This window comes from Lactuca serriola, chromosome 8 (genome assembly GCF_051521515.1).
Source record: "Lactuca serriola cultivar US96UC23 chromosome 8, Lser_US96UC23_V15, whole genome shotgun sequence".
Classification (NCBI taxonomy): Eukaryota; Viridiplantae; Streptophyta; class Magnoliopsida; order Asterales; family Asteraceae; genus Lactuca; species Lactuca serriola.
In genome coordinates, this window is record NC_136415.1 from 132986439 (window position 1) to 133007706 (window position 21268).

At 35.9% G+C, this 21268-nt stretch overlaps 1 protein-coding gene across 2 annotated transcripts; it reads left to right on the plus strand.

The window, feature by feature from the left end:
• Nucleotides 1–4210: 4210 nt before the first annotated feature.
• LOC145065671 (ATP-dependent 6-phosphofructokinase 6-like) lies at nt 4211–8092 on the plus strand. Of its 2 annotated transcripts, XM_079012710.1 has the most exons (13): nt 4211–4481; nt 4560–4782; nt 5319–5365; nt 5475–5514; nt 5635–5835; nt 5927–6085; nt 6180–6233; nt 6330–6398; nt 6486–6615; nt 6686–6951; nt 7185–7233; nt 7317–7471; nt 7547–8092. In XM_079012710.1, the coding sequence occupies exons 1-13, from the start codon at nt 4477–4479 to the stop codon at nt 7742–7744; spliced, it is 1596 nt and encodes a 531-aa protein (XP_078868836.1). In that variant the 5' UTR covers nt 4211–4476; the 3' UTR covers nt 7745–8092. The 2 variants fall into 2 exon arrangements, with proteins under 2 accessions (XP_078868836.1, XP_078868835.1); XM_079012709.1 differs by having other exon boundaries at nt 4212–4782.
• Nucleotides 8093–21268: the final 13176 nt, after the last annotated feature.

The window sequence follows — 21268 nt, forward strand, 5'->3', positions numbered from 1 at the left end:
TAAATATTCTATAAATCGGTCCATCAACAATTTATATTCTTATCATAATAAATTGATTTCATGATATCATTACATATATATGAAGTGGTCCCATAATCATCTAACATTTGGCTCCTAGAGATGTTGGCGGTGGGTGCTTCTGGTCGTTGGAGGAACATGATGAATGTGGTAGCTTTGGTAGGAACTTTGAGGTACTTTCTATTTATTTTTTCAAGCATTACAATGTCAATGATAAATAGAGGTGTCAATGATAAGATATGTTTTTCTTGACAAGGTGATCAGGTGAATTGATTTGCTTTCATTGGCAGGCACCTTATTCAGAAAAATCAAACACAATCATGAGTAACTACAAGTATCGAATGATCCTTTGTGCTACTTTTTTATGTTATGACAAAACGAAAACATAACGAATGATCATTTTTCGGCTTCATTGATTTCTGCTTAATGTCTCCATCAATAAATGAAGAAGCATATGCTAATGATTGAATTAAGGTGTGACATAGTGGTATTGTCTTTTATTAAGCAACCAAATAATTGTTGCAAAAACTTTATTATTCAACCAAATGATGTGTCTAAAAGACTTGTTTGAAGTGCATAACAGATTCATTTTTATTCCATTTTAAATAGTTTGAATTTATTTTTTTATTTTTAACTTAATTTTTCTTATTGTAACAAGTAGGAAAAGACATGTTTGACCCTACATAGGTTGTTGACCCTGTCTAAAAGACATGTTTGACCATATGGCTTTGGGTTACAACGTTGTAGATTTAATGGAAGTTATGATTGTTCTTAATTTGTGCAGATCAAATCCATGGCTTTGGTTAGCGTAATTTTGACCTACTTCTTATGAATGTTGTTTATATTCATGGAATAATAAATATCATTAGGTTGCTAAAAATTTTCTTTTTTAAATAACAAACGAAAATCCATTATCTATTTATCTCTTTGTCTGTGATTGTGGATTTTTGTTAGATTAAGAATTTGATAAGTGTTACCAACTTAATTTTTGATTCTAGTATTGACTGATCTCATTATCTACTTATTTCAGAGACTCGGGGTAGATTATGAATCTTAAGTTTTTCTGTTTTCCGTTATCTTCTATTCTCAAACAACAGGTATTACTAATCCATAATCAATTAATTTACTTCCACTTTATTGTTTGTTCATTTGTAGTTTTCTTGGTGATTGTGATTATTAATCAAATAATCAATAATCATGACTAAGAGGAAACCCAAAGGGCCCCAAATTTTTGGTCCGCTTAGAGCTCCCAAACTGGTTGAGCAGCATCTGCTTTATCTCCCTTGTGTAGAGTTCATGCTTTGTTTCGATCGATATCAAGGCCACCCTTCTAATATAATAGTATGATATTATACATGTTAATTGTCAAAAGAGCCATTATAAAAAATGTAACGACTCAAATTTCAACCCAAAATTTCAATTGAAGCTTTAAGTATTTATGTAAATCACAACTATAATAAATTAAAACATTTATCAGAGTATCATTTAAAAGTTGTCATGTACACAAGTCCCCATTGATGCGATGCAATCGAGCCGTGCCCTTCCTTTATTATAAGAAAACCCGAAACATTTAAACCACAAATCGTAAGCACAAAGCTTAGTGAGTTACCCAAAATACCACACACAACACATCACAAATAAGCAGCCATGTGTTATCACTTATCAGCAACCCAAGGGACTATCAACATTCCCAGTGGGCTAACAGCACGCCCGATGGGTTATCAACAACCCTGGAGACTATCATCAGTCTCAGTCACATGTAAACAACATAACACAATAATAACAACTAACCCAACTGGTCATCACAAACACAACTATTCTACCATACGGGCTCATACAAAAATACAAGAGTCACAAAGACAGTTAACATCCTTCATACATAATCTAGTGAGCCAACATTGGTGCCTTCGACTCACGAGCACCAAGAGAAGACTCGCCTCAAACTGCCGAAACAACCAAAAGAAAGCTTGAACTGCTGACCCGAGAAACCCCCGCACTGAATATCATCAGGCAAAATCCTTATTAATAACCAGGTCATAAACCGCAACCGACCTTGCCCAAAGACACCCAAAAGTCTACAATGGCCCAAAATCCTAAATAGTGCCCAAAGCCCACTATGGGCCCAAATCCGAGAAGGCCCAAAGCCTAAAAATGACTCCAAAGTCAAAAAGACTAGCGACCCAATAAGACAAAAACCTTAGTAGTACAACACAACTCAAAATCCAAAAGTCAAAAAAAGTCAACGGTCGTTTGGCTGTTTGCTTTTTTTTTTTTTTTTTTTTTTTTTTTTTTTTTTTTTTTTTTTTGTAAAGCATAGTAGGAGCACTCATGAAACATCACACTTATGCTGCTTAGGGTGGTATTGCTTACTAACTTATGCGTTACGCGCGAGTTTTGAAGGCTGCGTGAGTTTCGAACTCTGTGGCCTTATAAATATAACATTATTAGAAAGTAAGAAAAGTTTGAATAAGAAGAAAAGAGATAACAAAGGTACAACTCACTACAAGTGTATAAAGCCAATTATATTGCAAGTGTCAATTTTTTTTTCTAACAATTAAAATTTCATTTATCGATGCTTAAACGTAATGCATGTACTTTTGGAACCATAACATTGAAGTTTGTACAAATGTAATAGTGATAGTAATTAGCCACTTAAGTTATGTTTCATGTACTTTAAATCTAGGGTTATTATCAACAACCAATAAGTTATTTCTTTGTTTTCAAAATCCATTAGTTTTAAAAAGTATTATAAATCTATAACTAATCATTTGTTTTTATTCACATAAAAATTTAGTTACTTTCCTTCTAATAAGATTTTTTAAAGCAAAAGTATTTGTGCAATCACAAATAGGATATACATCAAAATGATCACATGTCATTGGTATATAAGAAAAGAACCCACATTTTTGCAAACTAAGGAAATGAGCTTGGAGTTCAAAAATGCAGATTTTCGAACACTTTTTGATTTTCAAACTTTTTTTTTTTTTTTTTTTTTTTTTTTGACAAAATACAAGTTTGAAAATTCTTTTTTCTGTTAAAATCTAAATTTTTTGAGCTTCATTATGTGTTTCAAGCATAATTTTCAAAAATAATATAGTTTGAAAATATAAATCTCAAACTCTTTATGAATTTTGATTATAAATTTCAAGCATAATATAATTTTCAAACATGTTCTGCAAATATGTTTCTAGGCTACAACTTATAATAACATCATCACTAGTAAAAGAAAGGAATAAGAGAAAGTAGAATATACCGTATGATCGCTAGAAGATTCCAAACAATATGAACCACAAAGAAATGTTTATTACACTTTATACCGGAAAAAGATATTATACTGTTGACTTCCGTTTTATATTATTTATTGTTAACTAAACAAGTCACCTCGTCAGCAAATAACTTTAATAAAATAATATATTATCATCAATATATACAAGCCCCATCATGTTGCAACAAAATGAAAGAAATCATTGAGGTTATAAATTTCCATAGTTTACATGTTTAAATTGTGTTCAGCATTGTTGTTCTCAGACATATTTTTATTTTTTGGTTTATAATGCTTAAAATATATTTATTATGTATTTATAATTAATTTAAATATATAACATACACTATTTTATACACTTTGCTTTTTCGATTCTTATATGTTCAAAATTGTTCTTTCGTTTTGGTACGGTCATATCCGAATCTGTTTTCTACTACTTCACAACCCCACCCAACTACAAGAGTTATTCTTGTATATTATTTTAAAAATATATTTTAATATTTTAACAAAACTCCTAATTTTTAATTTACTACAAAACAGAAATTTGCAGGAAGACTCATTTGTGACAAACTGACAATGGGTTTTAAATGTCTGGTTGCTAGTTTCAGGATCGATTATTCCTATGAATACGATCTCTCTCTTTTCAAAGACCCTTAGTTTAGAGGTAATGACATAAAACCCCCTGACATTTAAGTATATCCCTAATAGAGTTGTTGTTATTTTTTTCTTTGTGAAAAAGAGATATATGAGTCATTATAATATTAGGTGTTTGAAGAAGAAAAATCACTTAAAGGTAAAAATAAAGTTTTGTGTCAATTCATAATAAAACAAGAGTTGGAGTGCCAAAAAAGAATAATCTATAAACTTAAAGATCTTTTAGCAATTCACCCCAAAACCGATATTCTTAAATAGTTGAAGCCCTTAACTGCCATTTCCAAACTCTTCCTCTGTTCTTATGCTTCTTCCCCCAGAAATTCTATAAACCGTTCACTAAATCCCCACTTTTCATTGAAATTTATATTTTCTCGTCAAAAACAGACACCTCCACATGTTTCTTTGCATCCAGAAACACATGCAATCAGTTAATTCAAAGTCAAACTTCAAAAAATTGGGAAAAGATCAAACTTAGTTTAGTCTAATTTGGTGTTCAATCTGCTTTTTTCCTGGTCGATTTCCACTTCGATTCGTATATAGAGATGTTGTGTGTAAAATTCTGTTGCTGTTTTAGCTGAATTCGAAGGTTTGTTGTTCAATCATTAATGCATTCTGTAACTAACAGTTCTACTGTCGGCGGTCTCAAGTTAAGCAGCGATAATACTCGTAATCGGAAGACAGATAACCCTAGCAGAAGAAAAGCTAAAGTTAAAGTTTCACCTCAGAGTTCAATTATGAGTCCGCCGTCGGCTGCTACCGCGTTATCTCTACCGAAGATTGTCACCGGCGACTATGGCTACGTACTTGAAGATGTTCCTCATTTGACCGATTACATCCCTGATCTTCCAGTATGTTCTATCGCTTTCATTTCACATCCACACACACACACACATGATTGATCGTATGTTCTTCGTTAGATTCACTAAAATTTATTAAAACCATTGATTTCTTTTGGGCAAATTTCTTTGAGGCACTTTTTGGGAATTTTGATTTATTTCCATTAATCATGCCTGTCTGATGAAGTTTGCTCGCCAATTTTGTCATCTTAAAATTTCTTCTGATTATTGATTAGTTTTTATCAATTCATTTTTTATCCTGATTTGTTGGGACCAGAGTAGGTGAGTTTGAAGTTGGTGTTTAAGTCTACAAGTGAATCAACTATCATAAGTATAGTTCAAAATTTTCGTTATAAACAATAAACTAAAGTTAGGCATACTTCAATTCTGGTTACCTTTTAGCAAGCAGAAACACACACACATATATATTCAAGTCTCCTCATCTTTCCCATGTGAAGACACCCGAATCTAATCAAACTTACAAGAAGAAGATCAAATCTTTAGATGTAGCTTATCTTATTGATATTTATGTGTATGATTTCTTGCAGACATTTCCAAATCCCCTTCAAGATAATCCTGCATATGCAGTGGTCAAGTAAGTTGATAATCTTGGCCCTTTTAAGCATTTCCCTCTTCATTTTCAAGGCTAAATTTGGCATAGAGCTGATTCTTAATTTCTTATACTACCTCTTGTGTTTTCTCAGGCAGTATTTTGTAGATATGGATGACACCATTGCTCAGAAGGTCAATACTTTGATATTTTACATTCAATATTAGATTCTTAAGAATGTTTTAGCATGTAACGGTTAACAAAATTTAATATTATGTTCTTATGTCATCCTTTTTGTCTTTTTTTTTTTACAGATTGTAGTTCATGCCAATAGTCCTCGTGGCATACATTTTCGACGTGCTGGACCCCGCCAAAAGGTGTATTTTAAATCAGGTGATGTTCATGCTTGTATTGTAACATGTGGGGGCCTATGCCCAGGTCTCAACACCGTGATTAGAGAAATAGTTTGTAGTTTACATGACATGTATGGAGTTACAAGAATTGAAGGGATTGAAGTAAGTAAAAACTCTTTAATCTTTTTAACTTTCCTTCATAAAAACGTTATGAGTATGATCTTAATTACATACAACTTTAATTCATATTCAGGGTGGATACAGAGGATTTTATTCCAGAAATACAATCCCATTAACACCTAAAGTTGCTAATGGTATTCATAAACGAGGTGGCACCATAATCGGGACATCAAGAGGTGGCTATGATAACAAAAAGATAGTCAATAGCATTGAAGATCGTGGAATTAATCAGGTTATTATATAAACTATAAAGCACCAAAAACAAGTAATATTACTATTTTTTTTGTTATATATAAGTATAACCTTGATGGTTTTGTGTATTTTAGGTATATATAATAGGTGGAGATGGAACACAAAAAGGGGCGTCTGCTATCTACGAGGTTTGTTTTCTAATTTTCTTATGATCTTCAAGATTGAAACAAAATTAGTTATTTTTAATGAAGAAAAGTGTAACCATTTTTTTTGTATTTATACAGGAAGTTAGAAGACGGGGTCTTAAAGTTGCAGTTATCGGGATTCCAAAAACTATCGATAATGACATTCCGGTACTTTAAATTGAAGTATTGTCGGTTTTAGTCCTTCTTCTCCTACGATTAAAATAAAATTCATTACTTTTGATTTTGTTTTTATAGATTATTGATAAATCATTTGGATTTGATACTGCTGTTGAGGAGGCTCAACGTGCGATTAACGCAGCACATGTTGAGTCAGAGAGCAACGAGAATTGTATAGGACTTGTTAAGTTAATGGGACGTAATAGTGGTAAGTTTTATAAAACAATATTAAATAAAATGAATTGTCTGTGGTTTAAATTTGAAAAATATTTATGCAGGGTTTATTGCAATGTATGCGACTCTTGCAAGCCGAGATGTTGATTGTTGTTTGATCCCTGAGTCACCTTTCTATCTTGAAGGACCCGGTGGTCTTTTTGAATATATAGAAAAAAGAATAAAAGAAAACGGGCATATGGTAATTGTTGTAGCAGAAGGCGCAGGACAAGAACTTGTGGCCGAGAGCTTACGAGCCACCGACAACAAGGATGCCTCCGGAAACAAGCTTTTAGACGACATTGGCTTGTGGTTATCTCAAAAGATCAAGGTACATACAGTATACAATACACAGTACACAACATAACATAACAGGTTGTACTGTGTTTGGCCCTGTTAATAGGAGAAAAATTTCAATGATTTTGTCAAGTCCCATCCCATAAAGGCGGTACAAAAGTTTGTCCAGTCCCATCCAGTCCAGTGTATACTGTGTTGCGTTAGAATGTTTGACCGCAATAGTCAACCATGGTGTAACCAAATTTTTTGATTTATTTATATAATCAGGCTCATTTCAAGAACCGAACGGAAATGGAGATCAACTTAAAATATATAGGTAACGAAGGGTATATTCGTCATTTTACCTACATGATTCGATAACGCAGTCGATAAACAATTTTTTTTTTTTTGAAATGATAGATCCTACGTACATGATTCGAGCTGTTCCAAGTAACGCATCGGATAACGTTTACAGCACTCTTCTTGCTCAGAGTGCGGTTCATGGAGCGATGGCTGGATATACCGGGTGCACTGTGGGCCCGGTCCACGGTAGAGAATGTTACATACCGTTTTACGTAAGTTGAAATTACAATTATACCCTTGAAAAAGTTTGGGTCAAAGTCAAACCTGAAGCGGGTTGAGTTTTGCAGAGAATTACGGAGATGCAAAACAAGGTTGTGATAACGGATCGGATGTGGGCCAGGATGTTGTCATCAACGAATCAACCGAGTTTTTTAAATACTAAAGACATTATTGAGTCTATTATGGATGAAGCACCGCCAACTCAGCTGCTTGATGACCAGGTGGTGGATAACGGTGTGGTGAGCAAGGAAACAGGTGTTTGTTGATCGGATCGTTTATTGTTTTTGAGTTGCATGCAAGAAGTGGAATGAATAAGCATGGGTTGGATGATGGATGACCCACCCACATGAAAAAAATTATATCTATATATATATGTATACTTGTAGTTAAGGTTCATATCATGCATATAGGAGGATGGACGTCCATTGCAGATTTTCTTGTAATTGCTTTGGTAAGACAAAGTACGTACGTGTGCCTAAAATAATGTAACTATACCCTCGAATTGATCTCTTCGTAGGGTTTACCTTTGCCCTTGTTTGGCATTGGATATAAGCTAAATGGATCCATTTATAAACAAATATATATATATATGTCAAAACAGTCGCCTAACGTTATATTTCGGTATCTACATTTATTAGCAGTCTTAATGTTACGCATTGATTGTTGTTCTAAATTATTCTAACATATTAAAACTTTGGCCATTGTTGGTTCATATTTTTATCAGTTAAATGTCACCTAGTTTCTATTAAATATCACCTAATTTCTAGCCAACGGTATCAGGTTTTGTCTTTTTTCTTGAGGTTTCTGTCTTACATATACACGAAATTAGAAGTAAATTAAATTTGTCGTTAGAAAAGGTGTCAAATCTTGTTTAGATACACCATAGATGTATGAACATCCAAAAACGGTGTATTGTCGTTTGTACTAACATATTATGTAAGACCAATATTTGTCAAAGATAAGGTAAATTTTTCCAAAGTCTTGTTTGTTAGATATGGAGGGGAAAAAAGAAACCTTCATCCACAATAAAATCCGTGGGTCATGGTGTTTATCCATGGATTCGGGTAAATGTTTGTGGTTAATTTTTTCCTACAGATTATCTAAGGATCATCCATAAATATTTTACTAAGAATACCTACAGATTATCCACCACATGTTTCTCACGGATTATCCACCTATTGTTTTCCATAGATTACCTACATAATAATTTTCCACATATTTTCGTTGGTAATATTATCAGGTTTTTCTTTAAAGTAGCAATTACAGTAAATTTATAATTTGCTGTGATTATATACAAAAGTATAGAACGTAACAAACTAACTATGGCTAAGTTATAACCTTTATGAATTTGATGATAAACAACTAACAAATATAAATAGCACTCCATTTTCATCCAAATATATGCACACTTATATACATATGTGGGTGTTGTATTTGTGTTACACATGGCCTCCATGAAAAATACAAAATATAAGGACATGATGGTAATTATAACAAAAATGTCTTAAGATGGGTTTGAATAGCATTATGTACGTCTTTGTAAGCTGTGATATGATCTTGTAACACCCTGTAACCCCCGTAAATTCGGGCTAATCAATTTATAGATAATAAACGTAAAAATGATTTTTGATAGGAGGTTATTTAGGATAAATAACCCTTACCAAAGTTATAATTTATGTGATAAGTGTTTCGTACATATAAAGGGCACTGAAATCCGACTTCGTATAAAGAAGTTATGCTTCTTCGAAATTTCGCGATTAAACTGGCAAGACTCTGTGTATCGTAAAAACTTAATTTTTAATAAATTGTTTTTAGCCTAAGAGGTCTAAACGAAAGTCGTAGTAATTGTTAAACTGAGAACGTACATGTAAAGAACGCCCAAATCTGAATTCGTAAGAGGAATTTATCAGAAACCGAAGTAGAGATCGGTTGACTGTTAGGAAGAACAATCTAAACGAGAATTGAAGATCTTATCCATATGGTTTTGTCGATATAAAGACAGTCGGGAACGGATATCATATGAGAAAGTTATAAATTTTTAACCGAGTTTAACAGTCTAAGCCTGTTAAATATAGCTTTAAAAATAAAGTTAAAATTAGCTGACGGAGTATAAATGACAATTGTAGATCTCGTCGTTAGTTACGCATGAACACAAAAAACGTCGAAAATGTAGCCCATATGAAGAAAATATGATTTCTTGAACAATCAGATTTTCACGCGCGTGCGCGTGAGAGGCACGGCGTGCAGTAGGCTGCCGACATAGGGACACAGACAAATTTGGACCTGACATGTGTTGCAAAACGAGAGGATCGACGTGGTTGGAGTGCACAACGTGCATATGGGCTATAAATAGATGTACTCAGCCTCATTCTCCTTCACACCACCCACACTTTCTCTCTCGATTATAGATATGTGTAACCTAGGAACGTAGAGTAAAATTCTGTCCCATGACACTATCAGGTGTCGATGTACGGTAGCTCCGTACGGGATGACCAAAAATGGTGGGTCCCGATCATGCAACTGTTAGCGGTATGTTGGTCACCCCACAGAGTAGGTGACAACACTTGATCATTCTAGACGGTCTTGTGAATTACGTTGCTAATGTGAGCTCATTACTCACAGACGTAGATGAATTGGAAAACCATATTCATCAAATACTCTGATGACCCATAAGCCTTTATGACTTACACCGACAAAGGAAGCATCTAGCTGTGTTGTAATTATGGCGACTTTTGGTACCGATCGTTATTTATGAAAAGTGACCAACGTCGAATATAATAGACTTAATACATAAAATATATCAATATATGATAAAAATCTAAAGTTTTGTATTAAGAAAAAGGTGTGGAGAGAATGATTGAATTTTGGGTAAAGTCACAAAATGATAATTGTAGTACTATTTAAAATAGGAATTTTAGTAAAAGGAACGCCAAAATCGAAGTCTGTACGAGAGAATTATGATTTTTACAAAATTATTATATAATTTAAAAAAACGGCTAAAAATAAAAGTCGGAATTAGCCAATACAACCTAATAGAAAGTTATAGTACCCGTCGAGAGCTACACGTGGATCGACCGGGTGTGTAGGTCCATGTTGGATCGATCAGTGATCATTTTTATTGATAACATTTTGGTATATTCGAAGACTAGGGAATATCATGAGGAGCACCTGCGATAGATTCTTGGGGTTTTGAGGATGGAGAGGCTTTATGCCAAATTCTCCAAGTGTGATTTTTGGTTGAGAGATGTCTAGTTTTTGGGGCACCTCGTCAATCAAAACGGTATTTTGGTCGACCCAACCAAAATTGAGGCGGTGATGTAGTGGGAGGTGTCGAGATCTCCATCCGAGATTCAAAGTTTCCTGGGTTTGGCAGGCTATTATCAGAGGTTCATCAGAGATTTCTCCAAGATTGGTGTTCCTCTCACCAGGTTGACCAGGAAGGACGTTGCTTTTAGTTGGAGGCCTGAGCAGCATATATCATTTGAGACTCTACGTCAGAGGTTGTGTGAGGCCCCAGTGCTTGCCCTCCCAGAGGGAGTTGAGGATTTCGTAGTCTATTGTGATGCATCCATTACGGGTCTAGGTGTTGTGTTGATGCAGAGAGGGCATGTGATAGCCTGCGCTTCGAGGTAGCTGAAGCCACACAAGACAAGGTACCCCACTCATGATTTGGAGTTAGGGGAAGTGGTTTTGCCCTCAATATTTGGCGCCACTATCTCTATGGTTTTCGGTGTACCATCTACACGGACCATAAGAGCTTGAGATACCTTATGTATCAGCCTAATTTGAATATGAGAAAGAGAAGGTGGTTGGATGTAGTGAAGGACTACGATTGTGAGATCTTGTATCACCCAGGTAAGGCCAATATGGTGGCCAATGCCTTGAGCCAGAGAGCCGTGAGTACCCTGATGCGAGATGTATGTATGAGGATAACAGTGATGATTCTAGTTATCGAGAACATCAAGGGAGCACAGTCGAAGGACATAAAAGAAGAAAACTGTAAGAGTGAGCGGGTGATCGGTCAGGTTTCATCTTTCGATATGGATAGTAGAGGGCTTTGGACTCTCCATGGGCGAGTATAGGTGCCGTATTAGGGTGGGGCCCGACGGATTTTGATGAAGGAGGCCCACAAGTCAAGATTTTCTATCCACCCGGGGGCCAAAAAGATATATCTTGATCTGAAGCATAACTATTGGTGGCCATGTATGAAGAGAGATGTGGCATGGTTTGTGGAGAGATGTTTGGCCTACCGAAAGGTCAAGGCGGAGCACCAGCGCCCTCAGGGCAAGTTGTAGGTTTTGGAGGTTCCGCTATGGAAGTCGGAACATATTACTTTAGATTTCATTACTAAGTTACCGAGGACTAGGAAGGGTGTTGACACTATCTGGGTGATAGTGGATCGTTTGACGAAGAGTGCTCACTTCTTAGCTATTAGTGAGAACTCTTGTGTAGAGAATTTGGCTGAGATTTATGTTCGTGAGGTGGTGGCTTGGCATGTAGTGCCGACATATATTGTTTCTGACCGGGATGTGTGTTTTACTTCCAGATTCTGGAAGAGGTTCCATGAGGAGTTGGGTAGCCGGCTACTTTTTAGCACCGCGTACCATCCACAGACTAACGAGAAGAGCGAGCGGACGATCCAAATGCTCGAGGATATGTTGCGCACGTGTGTGTTATTGATTTTTGTGGGATTTAGGACTCCTATCTTCCTTTGGCTAAGTTGTCTTATAATAACAACCATCATGCCCGTATTGGTATGCCCCCATTCGAGCTCCTTTATGGTCGAAGGTGCCGAACTCCTATTTGTTGGGGTAAAGTGGGGCAGAGGGTCATGGGGAGAACGAAAGTCGTGCTCAAGATGACATAGCTTATACAACAGGTTCGGAAAAGGCTTTTGACTTCTCAAAGCCGTCAAAAGAGTTGTGCAGATCGGAGGCGCTCAGAGTTAGAGTTTCAGGTGTGGGATTTTGTACTCCTGAAAGTGCCACCCTGGAAGGGTGTTATCCGCTTCAGGAAGGGGGGCAAGTAGGGCCCCAGATTCATTGGTTCTTTTCAAGTGTTGTCATGTGTGGGCAAGGTGGCTTACTGGTTGGAGCTACCGGAGGATTTGAGTCAGATCCCTAATACTTAACATGTATCTCATTTGAGGAAATGTATAGCTGATGAGGTGGTTGTGGTTCCCTTAAAGGACATTTATGTCGATGCTTGCCTGAATTATGTGGAGAATCTTGTAGCCATCTTGGATCGTAAAGTGAAAACCTTGAGGAACAAGGTAGTGAATTTGGTCAAAGTTCAGTGGCAGTACCGCAGAGGGTCAGAGTGGACATGGGAACCGGAGTCCGAAATGCTTGAGCAGTGTCTTGATCTGTTTCTGGAGGATGACTTCGAGGGGAATTCTAATTCTAGCAGGGGAGATTTGTAACATCCCAAAATGAGGTACAATTATCACGCTTGAATCTTTCCTTTTATGTCAAAATCAGTCCCTTAATATGATAAGTTGGCAAGTCAGTACGCGGGGCGTATGCATGAGTATGCGCAACATACTCATGCACCATGCAGATCGCGAATGTTACCTAGTACGTTGGGTGTAACAAAGGGTATGTTGGGCGTACTAGGCTCAGATGAAAAACCCTAATATTTCTTTACTCCTTATATAAAGAACATTGTGGTCTCATTTCTAGCCACCCTTATCAGCCTCCAACCTTCTCTAAAACCCTAATTTTGTGTGTGTAGCTTGAGTATGTGTTTTTGCAAGTTTTGAGTGGTTCTTGACTCTTGTAGAAGAAGAAGAAGGTTGTAGAAGAAGTAGAAGGTGCCATCCAAGTTAGAGATTCAAAAACTCCCCACCTTTGTGCATCATTTTTAGGTATAAAGCTTATACCTTGGCTAGTGTTCTTCTAGATCTTTTTAGTGTGAGATTCATGAGTTTAAGTCCCTAAGTTTGGACCTTTTGAGTATTGAGACTCTCCAGAGAGTTTAAGTTGTCCTTTCATGTATCTTGAGGCACCTAGGTTGATGAAAATGCTTGCTTGATCCTTCTTTTGACCTCATCCATGAGTAAAGTACTTTAGAATGAGTGAAATGGTGTTTTAGCCTCTCCCAGCCATGCAAAGGCTTAACGACCATGAATTTTTGGATTAAGAGGTCTTAAGTTAGTCAGATCTATGGATGGAATGGTTGTCTTAACGGATTAAGACCCCAAAAGTGAGGAAATAGAAGTCTGTGGAGTACGTCGTGCGTACTCATAGCTACACACAACATAGTTTGGTGAATCCCCGTCGAGTGCTTAATCTGAGAGTATGCCCAACGTTAGGGGTTGTATGCCCAGCGTACTTGTTGGGTGTTGACTTTTTTTGACTTTGACTTTTGGTCAAAGTTTATGGTTTTGGACCTAGGGAGTGGCAAAATGGTCCTTTTTGCCTCTAGAAGGATTAACCGTGGACCTTGGACTCGTGAGTGGTTTCGGTCTTAATTTTCATTGAGGTTAATTATTTTGTAAACTAGGCGGAGTCAAGATCTGGCAGTTCCGGTGCTAGGTTTTCGTGTCATTGGTATCAGGTGAGTCTCCTCACTTACTCTTACCTGTGTAGTAGGATAGTTTTAATACTATGACCAACTTGGTCTAGCTAATATGTTGTGTTATGTTATGTTATGTTTTGATATGGTATTTTCTGTAACTGGGGTTGTTGTTAGCCAACCGGGGTTGCGGATAACCTCCCGAGCATGTTGTTAGCTCACCGGAACTGTTGATAGTCCTAGGATTGTTAATAACCCCTTGTTGTTTATTTTATGTTGTGTTGTATGCGGTATATTGGGGAACTCACTAAGCTTTCTTCTTACTGTTGTTGACTTGTATGCAACAAATACTTCGCAGGACCGCGGGAAGGTGAAGGTCTAATTGTACGCACGCACTAGGAATTTATTACTGGGACATGGTCTTTTGTACTCTGATAACTATGACACTTGTGTTTTGAAATGATTTGTATTTGATGTGGTTGTAGAACTCTGTTTTTAGAAGTTTTAAAATTTGAAAATTTTGGTAAAAAATTTGAGGTGTTACACAAGGCACCTCCCATTTGCACGGGGAGCACCTCAAAAATTTTGCTATAAAAGGAACATCAGCCCCATTCATTCCTCGCTCCAATCCTCTCTTCCCTCTCTTGTTTTTCTTCGATTTTCCTTCATAAAAACCCTAGAAAAATTTATTTTTATATTTTAGTTATATATTTAAGTTAGTTTCTCGAATCTGGTCGTTCCCGAGGCAATCTTAGAGTCTCGAGTCCTAATTCTACTCTACATTAGCGGTATCACGCTACAATGGTGAGTTTTACGACCCCTTTTTCTACCATATTATAAAATATAGGGGGAATACATGTCATAAAACTACTTTATCGATTTTAGAAAATATTATTATTTGCAATATATTAAGTAGTTTATGAGATAAATACGTTAGGATAATATGTCGGTAATTACTTTGCCCGTATAAATAATAATATATAGTATATGTCGTCGATACTCTGTCCATATAAATATCCATAAATATTATACACTGTCGTCACTCTGCCCGTATAAATAGTGATATTTAGTATACCCCGTCATTATTGTACCCGTATAAATATCGATAAATATTATACGTCGTCGTCACTTGCCCATATAAATAGTGATATTTAGTATACGTCATCGATACTCTGCCCGTATAAATATCCATATTTATTATACGCTGTCGTCACTCTGCCCGTATAAATAGTGATTTTTAGTATACGCCGCCGTTATTCTGCCCGTATAAATATCGATCATTAGTATACGTCATCGTCACTCTACCCGTATAAATAATGATATTTAGCATACGCCGTAGATACTATGCACATATAAGTATCCATAATTATTATACGCTGGCATCACTCTGCTTGTATAAATAGTGATATTTAATATATGTTGTCGATACTATGCCCGTATAAATATCCATAAATATTATACGTCGTCATCACTCTGCCCATATAAATAGTGATATATAATATACGTCGTCATTACTCTGGCCGAACCTTTAGAAAAACATTATACCCAGTCGTAGCACTAGCCAAATTTAGGATAAGACACCGTACCTAGCTGTTACTCCGCCCAAATATCATGTTTCAAAATAATCATAATTAACGTATATATATGTATCGCAAAATAATATATATATATATATATATATATATATATATATATATATATATATATATAGAGAGAGAGAGAGAGAGAGAGAGAGAAATAATTATGAGATCTAAAATATATAATTATCATATATATAAAATTAAAAGGGTTTATATTATGATAGTTATAGGAAATCACTCAATAAGAAAGATAAAATATATAATCACTCTGATAAAGGTATCCGATGGGCATACTTCTGGAATAAAAGATATAACCACTCTAATAGAAATATCAAAGGGGTATACTTCTGGAATAAAAGATATAATCACTCTAATAGAGGTATCCAAGGGGCATACTTTTGGAATAAAAGATATAATCACTCTCAATAGAAATATTGCTTTATGCAATCATACTTTTGGAATAAAAGATATAATCACTCTCATAGAAGTATCCAATGGGCATATTTCTAGAATAAAAGATATAACCACTCCTAATAGAAGTATTGCTTTATACAAGCATACTTCTAAGATAAACGATGATAATAGAAGTATTCAAGGGGCATACTTCTGAGATAAAAAGTAAAGCGTTAAAATTTTAGTATCTAGAAATAGTAAAATACTATTAGAAGATACTTTAACAATATAAATCAAAATACTTTTATAACTTAATAAAGTTACACACATAAAGTATTTTCAAAGATATAACACCCAAACATGTGAGCTCACCAACATTATATTGACGTTTTCAAAACCTCATGTATTCCTAGGAAACAGTGAGACTGAAACCTACACTCTTGGAAGCAACAGTTGATCGAGGAAGTAACTGCAAAAGTTCAATCTTTTATCGTTATGCCTACCTGTTAAGGCACCTTTGTATTAGGAATTCTAATAATCCGGTGTAACATTACTATAAATAAAAGTGACATTTATGTTACATATTGTTTTATATTGTTCAATGACTGTGATCCAAATCCCTATGTCACACGACTCAGCGTTTCCACCACCGGCCGATGGTGTGATATGTGTAGTCAATTTTAACGACTCATCAAGCGAGATTATTTTCCCTGATAATCATGGTCTAGGATCTATGAGAATCGATAGAAATGGTTAGTCTAGGATCTGTGAGGATCGGTAGGAATGGTTATTGTATGGTAACAGTTGGTTTGCAGGTCTAATAATTATGGAATATTATCGTATCAATATCGTGGGATTGAAATCCCTATTATCTCACTAGGTTTCTACAACCTGACTCACTCAGTTCATATGGATCATAGATATCAAGACTTAAGCCACTGGAACTTTATTAGGATGCTAAGTGATTAAGAGACAACTTGCAATTGTATTTAGGACCATCGAGTCTTTATGCTGTAACTTATGTATATGTATTGATTATGGCATCCTTATGATTTTAACATTTTGGAGACAGACATTTGTAATCAAAATGATCTTTTGTATTCGTATTTTCTGCAAAAATAAATAAATGATTTTTAAAGCGTAAAGAAAAATTTTAATTGGTTCTAAAAATTTGAGGATGTCACACACCCTCCAAAGACATGCATCACAATAGTGTCCACTTTGAACCACCCGACACAAAAACCTCCCAGGGGTCACCCATCCTAACATTTCTCTCATCTGAGTATGCTTAATTGCATAGTTCTTATGGAGTTTACTATCCCTACCACTTTAGAATGTGATATGACAAGGAAGGTATCCACTTCCCTTATTAGGCGGGTGACTATCTACACACGATCTCACATCGACGAGGAAATAGAACTAATTATTCCTTATAAGGGATATGGATACCTTCGTGAGGACCATAGATCCCACAAGAACTCTATAGTTAAGTGTGTTGGGGCAAGAGTAATTTTTAGGATGGGTGACCCTGACAAGTTTTTGTGTCGGGTCGGACAAAGCATACAATATTGTGGTATGTGCTATTTAGGGGGTGTCATAAATGGTATCATGGCTAGGAAACATGTTGGTGTGTTCGATGAGGACGTTGAACCCTATAAAGGGGGATGGAAGTGGGTGGATACTTAAACTTGATTCCACATCATTCGGGAAGGATAACTAATCATTTCTTACGAGGAGTGTGGATACCTTCCCTATTATAACACATTTTAAAGCAGCAAGGACACCATATTCCATGAGAACTCTATGGTTAAACACGCTTGGCCGAGAGCAATTCCGGGATGGGTGACCCTTTTAAAGTGTTCATTTCGGGTAGCCCAAATAAGACAATATAGTGATACATATTAGTGGGGGATATTATAGTTTTGTTGATAGCATTTTTAGTATCATTTCTATGTTTACATGGAAGGAACCTTGTATTAAAACTTTCACATCTTAACACTTGCATTGTATATTGCATTCTTTTAATGTATTTATGTTATGACATTACAAAAAAGGTATCATAGACTGACAAAAGTCAATCTCATATGATAAATAATTAGTCTTTGATGGACATCAAGGACTAATTTAGTTAGTCCATAGCTAGTCCCAAATACTTAGTCCTAAATATTGATATTTTTTTATATATTAAGGACTATAAATCAATCCCTAATACATGTAATTGTAGTTGTGTAGAGATAGAAAATCAATCTTTGGCACTATCATATGCAGTCTCTAATGTGTTTTCTTCGAATCCTAGTTTTATTTCATATCGTTCCTTGATACTATCTTTTGAATACTAAATATTAGTTTTTGATACTTTCTCCATCGGTCTTCAATACATTGCCTTTATATTCTTTTTATGGAATATTAGTCCATGATACTATCTTATCCAGTTTCTAATATATTTCCTTAAATAATATCCTTATGAGATTGAATATAAGTCTTTGATAATATCTTAGTCAGTCCCTAATCTGATTTTTCATGGAAAGACTATCACTCTGAAATACAATGTTATTTAGTCCTTAACCTGATTTTATAGTGACTAGATATTAGTCTTAGAAACAATTCTATTTAGTCTCAATTATGTTTCTTTTAGAATTGATTTACAATTACTAATACCAGTTCATTCAGTATCTAAAATGTGTTTACTACGATAAATATTCAATCCCTGATACAAATCTTTAGTAGTAAAATTAGTTGCAAATATATATATATATATATATATATATATATATATATATATATATATATATAACTAGGTTTTATAGTGGCTAGAATATTGAAATGTACGAAATGAACTAGTAATATATAAATGAATAGTAGTTGAGACATTGTCATATCTAAGTTTAAGCAATAAACAATGAAAGACTAACCAACAAGTCAATAACTAAACCATATGTGAAAAAACATATCAAACTTCAACGAAAGGTCATGACTACTATTTTTGCTCTGATAGATCCAATAGGTCTGTAATGACCCAAAAACAATACTAAATTTTTTCATTTAAAAGATATTAATTTCATTCATTGATTGTAGCAAAAACCATCAATCATTACAGTATTCCAAAACATCAGAGTACAAATATATCAAGTTCGGAAATCATATGGGGAGGATGTTGTGGCATCACGCCAGACCCTTCCCTTTTGAATTGGAAGTACCTGAAACCATAAACATAACTATGAGCATAAAGCTTAGTGAGCTTCGCAAAATACCACATATAACATACATATAATATAACAACATGTGGTTGTATCAGGTCCTATCAAGCCCCGGGTCCGTATCAACCTAAAATAACAACAAGTAGCTGTTTCGGATCTGAATCAACCCTCGGTCCATATCAACCCCAAGTCCATAATGATTGCGAGCCCAAACTAGCTCAATACATAAATCATACAATCACATCATACGACAGCATACAATTTTACTCATACAATACAGTGGGTCGGCCTTGGTGCCTTTGGCCCACTTAAGGTGGTACCAAGACTCACCTCACAGACAAACAACAACTGAAATGACACATTGCTCTAAAACCCACACTACTGGTCACCATTACGAATAAAAATAACCAAAACTTAGAATACCATTCAAATACCTAAAATACCCCTAGTCAAACCCTAGTAAAAATCCAGGTTAAAGTTAAATGAGTCAACCGGGTTGACTTAGTCAGTTTGCATGGCGTACTCCTTGTGTACGTGGGGCGTACTTTGCAGTTGACTGAGCATCGGGGAGCTGATCTTGTACGCACATCATACCCCTTATTACGCCCTCACACACGACTACTCACCACCCCTCTTATTAAGTGCTTAATCCCTTAAGCATTTACGTCCAAATTTTAGATCTAGCAAAAAAGGAGTTCTAAACCATAAAGTTTCCAACTTTATGGTTTAGCATGGCTATTAACACCTTAACTCCAAAAACCCTAGTCTATTAACCCATTAAGACAATCTAGCACTTGCATGGAGAGAAACTAATGATCAAAAACCCAACTTTATGACTTAACACCTCTCATAACCTTTGGAAGGACAACTCAAATGCCTTGGAGTACCTTCCACTCACAAGGACCAAGTTTGGGACAAAAAGGAAACAAATTTGAGCTAAAACTAGATCCATAAGATTTCTACACCAAGGTTGAAGCTTTTTACCTCCACAAGGTGCACAAGGGGAACAAGATGTAGGATCCAAAGCCTTGAGTGAAACACCACAACCCCAATGTTCTTCCTTCTACTCCAAAAGCTCCAAATGGCACCAAAAATGGCTCTACAAGATTCACAAATGCACCGACACTCTTTAAGGTTACGAAGTGAGGAAGGAGGATGAAGATAAGAAGGTGTATGTGGCCATAAATGTGTTTAAATAGGGTCCAAACCCTAAAATTTAGGGTTTGCACCTTGACTATGTACGCCCTACGTACCAGCGTACGCGCAACATACTAATACGAGCCCGGGTACGCCCTATATGCGAAGGTGTACACCCTGCGTATCCAAGCTTACTCCGAAATTACGAAATTGCCACATGGGACAAATCTTGAAAATAAAGTACAACTCAAGGGTTAAAACGAATACTTGAATAATAGATTTTACAACTCTCCTACACTTGAACTAGACTTCATACTTGAAGTCTGCTTCCGCAAATAAATATGGGTAGTGCTCTCACATTTCCACCTCAGGCTCCCACGTCCGATGTTGCCACTAGACCTTGACCAGTGACACTTCTTTGTTGTACAACACCTTCGTCTTCCTATCTAAGATCGCCACTGGTCTCTCCACATAATTTAGGTGATCATCAACCTAAATAGCATCCAGAGGAACAATTGCAGACTCATCGGCCACACACTTTCGAAGTTGAGACACATGGAAGGTGTTATGGATCTGGCTGAGCTCATTGGGAAAATCCAGTCGGTATGAAACCTTGCCCACCCAGACCAAAATCCTAAAAGGTCCAATAAATCTGGGGTCTAGCTTGCCCCGCTTCCGAAATTAGATGACACCTTTCCAAAGTGACACCTTCAGAAGCAACAAGTCACCCACCTAAAACTCGAGATCCGAATGTCACCGATCTACATAACTCTTCTGCCGGATTTGCGCGACCCGTAGCCTATCATGTACCTGCTGAATCAACTCAATAGTCTTGAGTACGACCTCTGTACTACCCATGACTTAATGCCCGACCTCTTTTAAGCAAAACGGGGTCCTGAACCTTCTTCCATACAACATCTCAAATGGTGGTCGGTCAATATTGGCATGGTAATTATTATTGTAGGAA